This window comes from Falco peregrinus, chromosome 6 (assembly GCF_023634155.1).
Source record: "Falco peregrinus isolate bFalPer1 chromosome 6, bFalPer1.pri, whole genome shotgun sequence".
Classification (NCBI taxonomy): domain Eukaryota; kingdom Metazoa; phylum Chordata; class Aves; order Falconiformes; family Falconidae; genus Falco; species Falco peregrinus.
In genome coordinates, this window is record NC_073726.1 from 46,992,359 (window position 1) to 47,007,506 (window position 15,148).

General features: G+C 35.3%; 1 protein-coding gene across 10 annotated transcripts in view; it reads right to left on the minus strand.

The window, feature by feature from the left end:
• Positions 1 to 455: 455 nt before the first annotated feature.
• Positions 456 to 15,148, minus strand: part of APAF1 (apoptotic peptidase activating factor 1) — a 41,238-nt gene continuing 26,545 nt past the window's right edge. For 3 of the 10 annotated variants that reach the window (XM_055807969.1, XM_055807970.1, XM_027794210.2), the window contains 11 exons: positions 14,064 to 14,225; positions 13,670 to 13,798; positions 12,757 to 12,882; positions 11,775 to 11,894; positions 9,329 to 9,454; positions 8,854 to 8,979; positions 7,068 to 7,187; positions 6,606 to 6,731; positions 5,727 to 5,852; positions 5,135 to 5,281; positions 456 to 2,059 (listed from right to left, as the gene is read on the minus strand). In XM_055807969.1, the coding sequence (XP_055663944.1) occupies positions 1,916 to 2,059; positions 5,135 to 5,281; positions 5,727 to 5,852; positions 6,606 to 6,731; positions 7,068 to 7,187; positions 8,854 to 8,979; positions 9,329 to 9,454; positions 11,775 to 11,894; positions 12,757 to 12,882; positions 13,670 to 13,798; positions 14,064 to 14,225 (1,452 nt within the window). In that variant the 3' untranslated portion in view covers positions 456 to 1,915. Of the gene's footprint in view, positions 2,060 to 5,134; positions 5,282 to 5,726; positions 5,853 to 6,605; positions 6,732 to 7,067; positions 7,188 to 8,853; positions 8,980 to 9,328; positions 9,455 to 11,774; positions 11,895 to 12,751; positions 12,883 to 13,000; positions 13,091 to 13,263; positions 13,386 to 13,669; positions 13,799 to 14,063; positions 14,226 to 15,148 lie in introns of those variants that run through there. The other 7 variants (XM_055807971.1, XR_008747759.1, XR_008747762.1 and 4 more) reach the window with 7 other exon arrangements.

Sequence of the window (15,148 nt, forward strand, 5' to 3'; positions counted from 1 at the left end):
TTAGCATTGTCACAAACGACAACTTTCTGCCCTGATTCCTCACGTGAAACATTTATCCCATATCTTTTTACCTGTTTGGGACCCACATGGTCCTGTGCAACAAGGACAGTACGGCCTATGCAATCAAGGAACACTGGCCGAGAAGAGCTTCTGGCTCCTTGAATCTTCAGCTACCCAGGGAGGGTACTGATGAGGTCTGTACAAACTAGACAGTAGAAGCAACTCTGTCCTGAACATTGCAGGACATGCTGCAAGACTTCAGTTTCTTTTTGTTCACTTTTTCCTCCATCCTCATACTGAATACTGTTGCTTACCTGTCAAACTATTTTTCATGTAGTTTGTAAAGCAGCATTATGTTTAGATTGAAAACAAAACCACAATAACACATGATAAAAGAGGCAGCAATCCCAACCCCCACTCCATAAAAAAACCACCAAAACATTCAAGATTTCAAATTGATTTACAATTTTGGCCAGTATTGCCTGGATTATCTTTATTCAATGCTGTACATACTTAGAATACAAAACATCATGTTTTTTCTATTGAATTTCATCGCTTTACATTTCTGCCAGCAGTATTTTGATTATACTGACCCGTACTCAATGGCACCTTAGAAATGGTGGAATTTCAAGTTTAAAAAAAGAGGAAAAACTGATGATTGTCAAAACCAGGAAAATACTAAGAACATGTATCAAATCTTCTGAATTGCATGTTAAAAAAATTACTAAAAGTGAGAAATCCATTATTCAGTATCAGTTGAGACACTTGCTAATGTACTTTTTACAATCAAGTACTTAGATGAAAATCACCATATTAATGCTTGTGCAGTTGCTCAGAGCAGTTGAGAGGCAATTCACTAGAACAAGGCTTACATACCTAAGAAAAATTGTTATCTGGTTATTCACAAAAGATAGGTCAAGTATAATCAGTACAAAACATCAACATTTCTACCCTATATGGAATCTATAACTAGAAGATTAAAAAAATAATAATAACAACATGTTACCAGGCAGGAGATCCCTGTGCATAGAACCCCATGTAAACAAAGCCGATGACAGTAAAATGTCTCCACAGTACAAAGCGAATGCTGATTCCAAAAGGATAAATAACTAAAATTCACATCTTATATTTCTCAATATATACCCTTTTAAATCATTTCCATCCTCAGTTTAGCTGGTTAGCTGCATTCATCCTTTAACTGGAAATGTGGCACAATCTCATCCACTTCAATTGCAATACCCTTTCAGATCTTGCCTTGAGAAAACGAAGGCTCAAGATGTTCCCCTTAATAGGAATAGCTTATATGTGTTACAATGTGCTTTACCTCAAGGTTAGAAGCACGAAGGTTCTTACTGCCAGTGGGAAGCACTGCTGCTGTAAACTGAACAGCTACTTGATTTGTTTTGAACATCAAGCACGAAGATAGCTAGTTGCATTTTTCAAATGAATGATGTCCCTGATTCTTTCCATTCTGTACTAAAGGAAAATCTTTGCATCACAGTAAAAAAACCCACTTTTTTTTGCATCTGTACAGTTGTGTTCGTGGCTAGAGAGCATTTAGCCATCAGCCTTAGCCCAAGATACAAATTCAAAGTATTATATTCCTCTTATTTCTTCACTGCCATTAATATTAACTTCAACTACTTTGAATAAATCTTAATATAATTTCCTTACAAAACTTAAAGCAACACACTTAAGATGCAAATAGAAACTTGATTATAATAATGCTTACTAAAAACAAGATTAAATGCAAGTTCATTTGAAAAAACACGCATAAATGTACATACACATGAAAACATCATGAATACAACAACAAAATATAATTCACAGCTTAACAAGTTCACACAAACATTTAGCAGAATTTTTTCTCCAGCTTAAAAAAATTAATTATCTTTTAAGCTGTTGAGCACATTAATCATAACCTCTGTAATACATAAAGAATGCCAAGATTATCTACAGTCACATACACTTTGAAATTAGGAGATACATGTATTGACTTGAGGTTTGTTCCGTTTGTGTAGAAGGTTTGTAAGGACTCTCCAGTAGTTACATTCCACCACTATAAAAAATAACACACTTTCAGTTAGTTGAGGGAAGCTTAGAATACATTCTATAAACAGGCTTAGCATGACAAGCCCAGTTGACGGCCTTCCCAAAGAGAATTAAAAATACAAGCAATCGTAAGTAGAAAATGTTTAGGACCAGTTACCAGAGGTATAAGATTCCCAGATGAAAACAAACTTCAAAGAGATTGAAGCTGTTCAATTTCAAGAAAGCATACAAAATAGTAAATTCAGGTACTGTCCCTTACCGCATTACAAAGTGCAATCAATAGACGTAAACTGTAACATGTCCAAAATTGAAAAGACTATGTATTTTTATATAACCAAATGAACACACAAAACACATAGCCAATTGAAACTATACCTGCATCAAGAAACTTAGCTGGACTCACAAGATCAGTCACATATTTGAAACCATTTGCAGTTTTTTTAGCAGGACACTTTTTTTTCAGTGAGATTAGATATTTTTTTTATTTTTTTTTTAGAAAATACACTAAGTACTAATAACAAAGATATGAAGAAACCTTTGACCATCAGTTTACTCCATGAACACAGACTGAAATTTCTCATTTATCAGAAAAACTGTAAGCCAATGCAAAACTGAACCAAACGCAATCCAGCACAAAGCTGTTACCTGACTATTCCAATATGAAGTCTGCCCTCTATTCTTGCAACATTTAAGTGCAGTAGCAAAATATCAAAACAGATTACCTTCAGCTTTGATCATCTATAAAAGGTAGTATTACTACTTTTTAGCTTACTCATCTCATGAAATATGTAACATTACAGGTAATGTCTGCATAATACATGTTTGCAACTACACAGCTACAATGTTCATATTAAAAACACCTTTCCTAAAGTGTCTGTTATTTGATGAAGACCTGGGGGGGGAGTGGGGCTGGGACACAATGCCAAAATCAAAAAAAACCCACATCACAAAATCCAAAAACTGATCTTAACTAACTCTTGAATCTTTGTTGTTGGATACATGATCAGGTGCTGGGCCAGTGGATACCACTCACACAGCAAGTTGAACAGTACATAGCCAGATGCACCCCATCTATGAATGACTCATTTGTTTAAAGGTAACTTCCATGTAACTCTACAATCCAAACTGCGTACAGTTTTTAGAGGTCCACTTCCGAAATGTTTTACATTTTCACTGACTGGCATGTCCCTACAAAAAGGGTACGTGTGTGTGTTTTCGTGCACATCATACAAATGTAGATCTTGCAAGAAAAGCAGAAGTACAACACTTTGAGAAGACATGGTGATTGAATCTATTCCCAATAACTGGAAAAAGGCAAACACCATACCCATTTTCACAGAGGGCAAAGATGATGCTGGGAACTACAGGCCAGTAATTTTCACTCCACTATCCGGGATTATTACAGAACAATTTTTCTGGAAGCCATTTCAAGTCATGTGACAGACAAGAAGGTGATCGTGAACAACTAGCACATATTTACCAAAGGTAAATCATGCTGAACCACACAGCTGACTTCCACTGGCAATAATGGTGGCTCTGCAAACAGCATGGCAGAAGCAGTGAATGTGATTAACTCTAACTTTAGCCAAGCCTTCAACACATTCTCTTATACTGTTCCTGTAGTCAAACTGGAGAGATAAAGACCGGATGGGTGGAATACAAGGTAGATGACAGAGTGAACTGCTAGATTCAAAAACTAGCAGTCAGCAGTCCAGGCACTGTGTTGAGCCCTACCCTAGTACAAGAAATACACTGAGAAACTGAAGCAAGTCCAGCATATGGTCATTGAGATGGCTGGACACCTAAAACAGATGTCACAGAAGAAAGAGAGAGCAATGAATTTGTTCAGCCTGAAGAGAAGGCGGCTAAATGCTGCCCAACTACCAAAAAGAGGGTTACAGACGACAGTCAGACTCTCCTCTCAAGGCCCTGAGGCACCCCTGTTGGAGCAGGGGACAAAACTTGATGGGGGACAGCCCTAAACAATTTTACCTAACCGTGCAAACTACTTCTAGCAAGGGGCTGGACTAGATGAGTTCCAGAATCTGCCAACATCCTAAACCATTCTATGACTCTAAGAAGCATCACAACACCATACTGCATAACCACAAGACAAAATGGGAAGGAAGCTAGAAACAAGATGCATGTCTTGTTCTTTAATATGAAAAGAAAGATGTTTTTGATCTCCTATGTCAGAAGACGTTTTCAATGCTAAATTAGAAAATTCAACAATCTTTGTTAAATGGTTACTAACTGACTTCAAAGGATTAGTCTGGTAGCACATTCAATGGCTGAACACTGACTAATAATCACCTAGCCTACAGCACTCTGTGAGATGAGAAGTCCACAACCTGTCATTTCACATACAAAGTTTCTAACAGGTATTAGCTATTACACGAGGGGAAAAAAATAAACTCCTGAAATTTACAATTATGAAGAACACATCCACAGGCTGAAAGACCGACAACCTCTTCCCCTTCCCCAAAAATATATCTGCCCAGTAGATATATGAACCAATGAGATTGATGAAAAGACTGATTTCCTCAGTTTCAACATGCCCTCTTCCAAAGATTACTTATATAATGTCTTTCAGGGTAGAAAATTATCACCTGGAATTCCTTCTGAATCTCTCTTTACAAAAAAATTTAACGCTTAGTATCTTTTAAAGAAAAAAAAAAAAAAGAAAAGAAAAAAAAGAAAGTCTGACAGATCATTTTTCTGCTCATTATAAAGAACACAACTGCTGCTGAAATTCAGTGGATATTAAGGCAGACAAAAATTACTGGGATCTTTCATATGAAAGTTGTTAATGAAAGACATTGCTAATAAAAATGGAGTATAAGGAGTTCAAAAACAAACTCCAAGTCTGAAGCCTGAATTCTTAAGAAACCTTCTTCAGGGGGCTTTCAGATTTGAGAAGAAAGAAGTGAAAAGTGCTAGACATCCATGAAAATGGAGCAGCTTTGTGTTACGTAAAATGTTTCAGGTCTTTCTTTGAATTGGTCTGCATTTTCCTTTAGAATTATGAGAGTATTGCCATTTAATTAGGTATGTTAGGATATTTTATTATTTCAAGGCTTACCTTAAGATAGCCTCCAGATGAAACAAGCATTTTACTGTCAGGAGAAAATGAGAGGTCTGTTACCCAACCACCATGTGTTGGTTCTCCCTCATCCACAGTAACAGGGGAGCATAAGTGAAGTAATGCACCTGTTAAAATGTCCCAAATCTAAAAAGAGAGGGAAGATTATTGTATAAGTAAACTTAAAGGGGGAAAAAAAAACACTCTCAAGTAAGGAAGGCTCAAATATATTTTTCTATATTAGAGAAAAAAAACATTGTAAATAAGCATTCTACTTGAAGTGACAGAATAATACAAAAAATTAATTCTCCTCTTAGAACTGTATCATACAAGGAGAATTTAATTACATATGCAATTCACAGTAGAATTACTAGTAAATCATGTGAATCAGTTCTGCAGCATTCATGGAACATAAATCTATCAATACGGTTACTAACTACTGTCTCATGTGGCAAACTGCTATTTTCAACTTCCCGATGTTCACTACAACGCTAACAAATTAGACATGCAGAACACAAAATATGAGAATTTTTCTCTCTGTGAACTGACTATCAACTGAATTATAAAATAAACAGCAAAGTAAAAGCAGTACCCTTATTTCTCCTTTGTCATCTCCAGTGGCCAATAATTTGCTATTAGGAGAGAAAGTACAGCACCGCACACAGGCTTCGTGACCTTTCAGCTCATGAAGAACAGATGAACTTTCAAAGCTCCATATCTAAATGTAAAACATTACAGAAGAGTGAAAGATAAGTTCAAAAACTATTATGACTTCTTTCTAAAACGGCACCAGCACGTGTGCACATTTATAGACGTATTATACTGTAGTCTGCTTTTCATCTGAGTCACACAGGAATGCATTTGCTACAAGTTACTGAACCAACTGCAAGTATTTTTTTTTTTTTCCTTAGGAGATACTCTTTAATGAAACCAATTCATTTACAAGGAAGTTTAAAACTGTTCATAGAAATATGATTCAATCAATTAATTTAAAGCTATTTTTAAAAAAATCTAATGGGATGCTTTAAAAATCTAATGGGGCAGCACCAAAATATTAAACAGTTCACTTCTTTTTGCACCTTGCTTCTGAACAGGAATACCAGAACCTCTGGACAGCACTTTCACCAGAAGTTTCAGAAATTTTTCTTAGCTTAGGTTTCCAAGTTCAGATTGTTAGGCTATTAACAAATCAATACAGACAACTAAACAAAGTGTTCTGCACAAACTTGTGCATTAAATGTGTATTTTATTTATACAGTCACCAGGACAGTCTCCAGTTATATCCAAAAAATCAATGGTGAATGACTATAACAGCTTTAGAAACATGTTCACAGATGCAGGAAATTTAATACTAGAAATACAACATGATAATATGCATAATCACTAGTTAACTCAGAATAAAAAAAAAAAACAGCATACATTTCAGGACAAATAAGGCATTGTTTTTATCTTTGCACAAAACGTAACCTACCTTTGCAGTTTTGTCAGCAGAAGTAGATGAAAATTTACTACCATCAGGTGAAACAGCACAGGAAAGAACAGTACCTTCATGGCAAGCAAAATCTTTTTCTGTGTTTCCAGTGGTGATACTCCAAACCTACCAAATACACAGGAAAAACAGGTTACTTTGTAACACTGTGAATAACACTGTGAAAAGGTTAAAACACCCGTGTCTTACACAACAATATATAAAACTCAGCTACATAGTTCTAATATGGCCAACATTTTGTTATACTTAGTCATACAGTTAAAATACAACAAGAGTGTAAAACTTACTAGGAACAGAATAATCAAATGTGACTTAAAAGTCAGTTATGCTTTAGGATCAATTCAATAAAATGTGCGCCAACAAAAAGTGCAGGAAATAGCAAATGTTAGAAGAGACAGTAAAATGTATTTTATGCGATTTATCAATTCACAGCCTTTTATTTACCTTAACGGTTCCATCAAATGACCAAGAAAGAAGTTTTGAATTTTCCAGAATTCTGAAATCCTTGATTGCTTCCTTGTGCCCTCTTAGAAACACACATTCATTCAACTGCCAATTCCATACCTAATCATAAAGTTGGAATACTTTTAAAGAAAAGAACTTAATGGCAAACACAAGAAGAATAAATTAACTGGTTGATTTTTAAATCACAGGAGTAGTAAAAAGTTCTTATGGAGGTGTCAACTAATTAAAAGGTTAAATATTGAAGATATCCATAGTAGAGATACTGGAGATTGAGGATGTCATAGTATTTAATAGTCAACCTATGACAGAGTTCCCTATAATACACACATTATCTGATTTTCAAAGTGAATGCGATGCTTAAAATTCACTGGTAATTTGAAAAGAAAAACAGTAATTTTCTAGGCATCCCAGAAGTTTTGGGTTTTAAACCTTTGATTATTGCAACAAATAGACTTCCGTCATCTGATAGACCTCATGTTTTCCATAGTTAAATTAACTTTCTTTTATATTTTGAAGCATATTTTTAATCAAATGCCATTTTGCTTTGGATTTTTATAACAAAATGACACTCCTATTATTAATTCAACCACTCCCTGAAAACTGAAGTAGTGTCATTTCATTTTACAGAAGCTATTAAGCATCGATTTAAATGACAATAATTTAATAGTTTTCAAATTAATAGATTTTCAGCATCAAAGAAAGAACAGAAAGTGAGGTGTTCAGATGAGAATCCTGGAGCTTTAACTGAGGCGCTGTCCACTAGAGGGAGCCGAGGACCCAGAAAAGCTACCCACTTTAGACCTGAAGGAAGGATCCAAAAGCCCATAAACTTGTGACTTGTCTGGACTGCTTACTTGACCACAGAGACAGCACTCACCCTGGTTTCAGATCGAAACAAACACCAAAGTGGGATGCTGCATAGGTTACGTGTGTATCAGCAAGTAGGTAGAACACTGATGCTGGAACAGATTTGCTGAGCAAAACTGGGCTGAAGACCAGCACCCATACGTGTTTTGGAGGTTTTATTTCAAACCAGTTCAAGTTTGGTTGTGTGGACTTAATGCTCATTAGTAGCTGGAGCATGTGCTCTCCTTAGTCATCCTGTCAGCATGCCTGCAACTGCTCTGTAGTGCAAACTAAAGCACAGTAAGCATAAATGACCAGGACGTTCACTTGAAAAGAGCATCCCTGAGGTGAGCTAAAATGTTAATACAGACACACCTGAATCCTTCCCCAGAGCCAGTCTTCCTTGCTGAGAGGCAGAACTTACTAATCTGAGACTACATTAGTGCAGCCATTCTGTTTTCAGCTAGCATCTGCATTCAGCACTGTACTGGACTAGTTGGACACATCAGGCTGCTCAGAGATTGGTCTTTTTACCTCATTTCAGACAATTTACTTACATTTCAGACAATGTAAGCAAGCCCACTGACAGACCTACCACATATAGCCAGTTCTGGGTCACATCTTGAACCTTCCCTTATGCAATCAGAACTGTTATCTTCTTTGAAAGTTAATGTTCCTTTCACCCATCTTTAAGGAATTGTTGCTTTTCTATCATCCACAGTATTAAAAACAGAAATTGTGTAATATTCATTATCATGTAAGTTATACGTAGAGTCTACACCTCCTACAGTCCCTTGGCCCAAGATGGAGCAATAGAGAATACAGTAGTCATTTACTGAGTTTACACTATCCATAGTATAAAAGATCATTTAAAATAAATCCTATGTTACAACGTAGTATTTTTCAGTATCTTCCAAACCTGTATAACTGAATCATGAGCACTTGAAATGAGAGTCTGACAATCAGATGTAAATTGACAATGCTGCACGGATGTCCTGTAGGTGTTCTGCGACTTCAGGACTTTCCCATCCAACAACTGTAATACCTTTAAAACAAAGAATGAAATGATTATTTTTTTTTACATAATTGAGAAAAAGGAAGAAAAGAACACGCAAATTCTTTTTCAAATAACACGAGATTGTAAATACATAACTCTCAGTCAATGGACTGGAACAACCAATAATTCGTATGAACTTAGTCCTTGGTAAAATGAAATTCAGAGATACATTATTTGCTCTACCCTTAAATTATTGTCATTTAGGCATCCCTAACAAATGTAAAAACTTTAAAGTACTATGTTGAAGTATATTATTGTAAAAAGTCATTCAAATGACAGGGTGTTTAAGATTTAATAATTTAATTTAGGATTAATAATTTAATTTAGAATTTAATACCTTTATTGTTCCATTCTCCTGTCCAAAAGCTGCAAATTTAAGATCTTCACTTAAGCAACAGCAGGAAATGGGGGATTCTTGAGCCGCTGTCTGCATAATAACACTGTCTGTATTTCCACTGATAAGCTGCAAGATAGTAAATTAATGAAGTTATTACTACATTTTAAAATTTAAACTTAAATTACAATACCTAATTTTATTTTATTTATTTATTTATTTATTGTAAAAATACAATACCTAATAAAGCTAAGAAAGAGAAGACTGTACAAGTTTCAAACGGTAAAGATCAGTTATTTTCATAAACCAATTACTCTGAAGGTCAGTATAATGACCTTCATTGAATGCTCCCTGAACAGGACAGGTTTGCAGAAGGAAACTAATCTTGGTGTTAGAAGGCTTTTTACAGTTTGTCTGACTACAGGAAACAGTAATTCAAAATGCTGCTACCAAATTTCAAAAGCCACAGAGTGAGCTCCATGTTCAAATTTACCTTGCTCACTAGATTATACAGCTCATACCAAATGGAGCACAAAATATTTTAAGTGCATCCTCTAAGAATGATTTTAAACTTATTAGCACACAGAATATACCAAATCTCAACTCAGTATCACCCTCAAATCAATTCCTTAGGGGAAAAATTAAAATCTCTAGAACAAAATTATTTACAAAGTTTAAGTTTAGAAAGATACAGTGTGAAGTGTTTAAAAATTAACATACTGCACATCAAAAGGTGACCAGGACCCCAATTCTGAGATACGACAAATTAGAAAGGGTATAACAGCACAGCTGCAAGAAAAACGTTTAGAGATGTGATAGCAGAGATATACTGTTAAATTACAGTACACATCCGTAATTACAATTTGTCTTTTCAGTCAATTTCTCTTCTTGCTTTCTAAGTCTTTGATTACTACCAGAGAGTCTTTTCACATGACTGCACATCTACAGGACATCAGAGTATTGTATTTACAACAAAAAATCTAAGCACTAGGAAACGGTTCATGTAAAGTTACCACAGAAATAGCAATCATAGATAAATAGATCAGGTCTACTGATTCAAATGAGAACCAGGCTACACCATTACACAGTAGTCACTACAGATTTTACAATTCAGGAAGATTTAAGAGTAGCTGTTACTCTAAACTGCTCCCCACACATAAACAGGCATAACTCCATTTGCTGTGGTTTCTCTCCTCTCCTCACTACAACAGATGCAGCTTATTTTTTCTCACATATTTGTTCACATAGATGTTATTTCAACAATGACCACTTTCTGTTGGCTCAAAGTCTGAAATCTTTTTATCGCCAAGGCCCCACTGAAGACACTTCAGCTATTACCACATCCACATTCACCACTGTTCAAATACCACCACTATTCCACTTAAGGTTTTTTTAATAGAACTTTTAGGTAAGGTAAGAAATGGCTAACTTGTTGACAGGACAGATAAAAGAAGTAGCAGCCTAGGAAAAGCTGAGCATCTCTAGGACTAGAAATAAAGGCAATGGCCACACTGATTAGCCAGGATTACATAATTTATGTGTTTGCCTTCGGCCACATTAGGAGAAAGGACATGACCCTACATAAAAAGATTATCTGCACAGTGTCCTTCAGTGCAGGGCAGCAGAATCTATTGCAACACTCATCTACCTATACATCCAGGAATAAGAATTCACTGTTTTCACAGCCCAGAACAAAGTCATTCCTATTCGGATGCTGCTTTAGGCTGAACACCTGAAATCGCTACCTCACGCCCAGAGATATGGCACTGCCTGTTTTGTGGGTTAACATGCAACGGGTTTGTGTAAGGAGCATGCTGCAACAAATAGGAAAGTGTTCCCACTTTTAAACAGTTACAGTCAAGTAGAAGCATAATCCGAATCATTTTGCTATCATGAAACAGAAACATATTCTGGCTGTTGGGGTACTTACTATTTGGTGGAGGGGTCCAGAGTAATAAGCGTATCCACTATCAGTATTTTCTTTCTATAAAAGACCCCACGCTCTCCTAAGGCTATAGACAAACCTAGGTTCACACCTTTCATTCCCCCAGTTTGAGATGATTCCTTTAGTTATTACACAGGAGTTCCAATGCATTATGTACATACGCTGTGTAACACCTGGTCTATACATGCTGCACACACTACACACTGTTGTGCACATCTAAGCCACCGAGAGCCCACAGACTCCCCAGTCATGAAGAGAAAGCAGTTTTGTTCCTCTATCCAGCTTCACTTTTAACATATGTGGAAATTTCCCCAAAAAATTGACGGTTTGCTTACTAGGCAGAGTTTCTAGATATAAACATGTTATCATACATTAAGAGTCATCTGCTACACATTTGACTGTCGAAAGCCATGGATAAGCAGCTCTTTCAGTGCTTCCTCTGCTTCCTAATGAGATTTGTTGATAACATTCAAAAGTACTAACAGATTGACAAATACAGCTTACTTGTAAATGCTTCTGATTGTAAATTGCTAAAATCATCACTTCACCATTGTGAAATACAACATCTAGTTCACTTTTTAGTACAGCATCAGAAGACTTGCACACCTTCTTTGTTTCCCAAATCTGTTGAAAAACACAGTATTTAATTAATTTTATTAAAGGACATGCTATAAAATTTGCTGAGTATGAGTACCTGTAAACCAAAGTCTTACAAACTTGCAAGTAACACTGGTTTTTTTAAAATCAGTGAAAATTATGCTTCTGCTATTTTTATTTACTAGGGAAGATTGTACAATTACTACAGTGATTCCAACAGATGAAACAGAACTAACTTCTTCCAGGCTGCCTAGTAGACTCCCCTGTGTTTAGAGTTGTAGCTATGAAGTCCAGAATTTTCTAATCCAAAGAAAAGTGTTAAAATTGAATTACAAAAAATAACAAGTACAGATTTCTATACTTCAATTGCTTTCAATATTTCAAGAATATGTTAACTTGGGAGAAAAGGAAAGGTTACCTTGGTAAACTATAGTTCTACTTTCACAGGTTTTAATAAGGCAGTACAATTACAGAAATCTATCCGAAGTATTGACACACAAATATCTCTAAAAATGAAATTAATATCAAGCCCACTAGAATCCACAAAAAACTTCACAATTCCTGATTCAGAAAAAATCTAAAACAAAATAGAAGGTTACAATTACTCTTTAACAGCTACCAGAGTTAAAAAAAATCACATACGGTACATCTAGATAAACAGTAAATAAAGTAAAAAAAGCCAGGTCATTTTACTGTATACCTGAATAATTTTACAATTTTATAACAACTTTTTAAATTTATATTGGCTATAAATATATGTAACTACTAGATACATAATATAACTATAGTATATATATAATTTTAGAATAAGGAGTTCCTTAAATGAGTAATTTCATATTATATATATATACACATACAATTTTTTAAAAAAAGAAAGATGTCACCTTACACGTACTGTCTGGTCATCAGACGCTGTCAGAAATAAAGATCCATCCGGCGAAAATGTCACACAATGGACCCAGCTCATGTGTCCCCTGCAATATGCCACTTTTGATAAAGACTTAATATTCCATAACTACAATAAAAATTCCAAAGAAAAACTCAAATGGATTTTGATTGCATTTACAGGGAAAATAGTACAAAACAAAAAAAGGAGTATACTTAAATTATTATTTCTTCTAGTATTTTCTTACTTCTCATTTTGAAAACTGATGTAACAAGAACTGTGCCTGCTTATCACATTTCGATGGTCAGGGAAAGTTAATCAGCAGCCTCTTTGACTGCTACAATTTTAAAAGACAAAGGGGAGGGGGGGGAAATATCACTCACAGTATAAAAAAAAACAAAACAGAGTTCTTTGATCAATAGTTGCAAAACCAAAAAAAACCCACCACCAAACAAACAAAAAAAAAACCCACAACCAAACCACTCCCAAACTGATACTTTACAGGCTTACTCTATCCATGCTAGTCCCAAAGTTATTCTAGCAGTTTCATGCCTTTTTAGTGAGTTGCCACATTCTGCAGCACCATATAGAAGGAAGAGAGGGTTTGGTTTGTTTGGAGTTAAGCAACGCTCCTGAGAATGACAAAAGTAACTTTAAATAAATTTAATAGAATAGTCTCTTTATGTAAATGTGAGTTCTGTTGACCAAAATGAATGTGTAACTTTAAAATGTTATTCCCAAATGGTATTTTACATTTCAGAAGCAAACGAAAATTAAACAGAATGAAGCACATTGAAAGCCTGCTAAAATAGCTACATTTGTTTTACCTCTGCACACAAGAAACTATTAAGACAAATGTAATATTTTATATTGCAAGTAGTCTTCCCTGGTATACTGTAGCAAAACAATCACTTACTTCAACAGAACAGTGAGACAACGCGACTGCTACTAACTCATCACCAGGACAAAAGTCACAGTATTGGATGGTACTGTGATGGCTTACGATGACTTGTGTTAACAAATCACATGTTTTAACATCAAAAAGCTGTGAACACATAATTTACCATAGTTAGCACCCAGTTTGAATGACTTCACTATAGACATATAGTTTATATGCTCAACAGTGCACATTCTTGAATTCTGAAAGGACTTCCCTCAGTCAAGAAGTTTGTCACCCACATATTTTTACTTTTCACACACTTGAAACCATGCATCTTTTATCTGAAACATCTTAATGTCCTCAAATTTTAATCATAATTTCTACCTACATTTTAATATGCTACTGAAAATTACTGAAGTGAGGTACTTACCAAAAGTTTATTTTTAGCTACCACCAAAATCATGTCACCATTTCTGGACCAAGAACAACATTTTACCAAAACCTCCACATCATCTGCTTGCTCATCTGCATTTTTGAAGAAATCTTTTATGTCAATACTTTTCACTTCATTTCCTGAGCGTGTTTCCCAAAGCTGCAATAGAAAGTAAAGGAAATACACAAAACCTCTTTTTACTAAGTGGAAACAGAATACAACAGGGGAGTCCTAATTCCAAATTACTTCTAGGAAAGACAACAGGTCAAGGGTACAACACCAAAAAGCCTTTGCTACTTTCCCTGCTCAAGAAATAGCATTAGAATATTCACAAGCCTGGATGGCTTAGACAAAAAGAAAAAAAAAAAAAAAAAAAAAAAAACCAGCCACCCAAACTAAAAAAAAAACCCAACAAAAATAAAAGATTACGCTATAGCAGAACCCTTTCCCTGGGTTTTTCCCTCATACCATTGCTGTCTTAACTTCTATTTAGCAGAAGTATAAAATCAAAAATAATATCTGCTCTTCAACTTTAATAAAAGTACACTCATCATGAGAAATCTGGTATACATCTGCTTTGCACCTTAATTCACTGAGGGACCTGTCAAAAATCTATGGAATATCTCTGTTCCCTCCACCAGTTTTCCTTCTGAACTTGCATAGTTCTACTGCAATCAAAGGCAATAAGAATAATGCATTCTGAGGAAAAACATAAACCTCTCAATTCTCTTCTAGTGCATACAGGAAAAACAGCACATAGAAACCGCTTTTAATTTTTATGTCTAGTGATGATTCATTTTCAGAGATGACAGAACTTTGAATTAACCTAAAAACTTACTAGTCTTTTCTTAAACAAGTTTCACCACCTCTCCTCAGGTTTTTTTAACATTAGTGGGAGGAAAAAAAAAAAAAAGATGGTGAAAAGGACTCAAAATGAGGCTAGCTAGAATTAATTTGCAACTACAGGCATCCAAGTTGGTTTTTTTTTTCCTGGTACTAGACAAGCCATTTCAAAACCTTGCATCAAAAACTGGACCGATAATCAACTGCTCCAGGACTTAATCCATTAAAGTTGATCATGC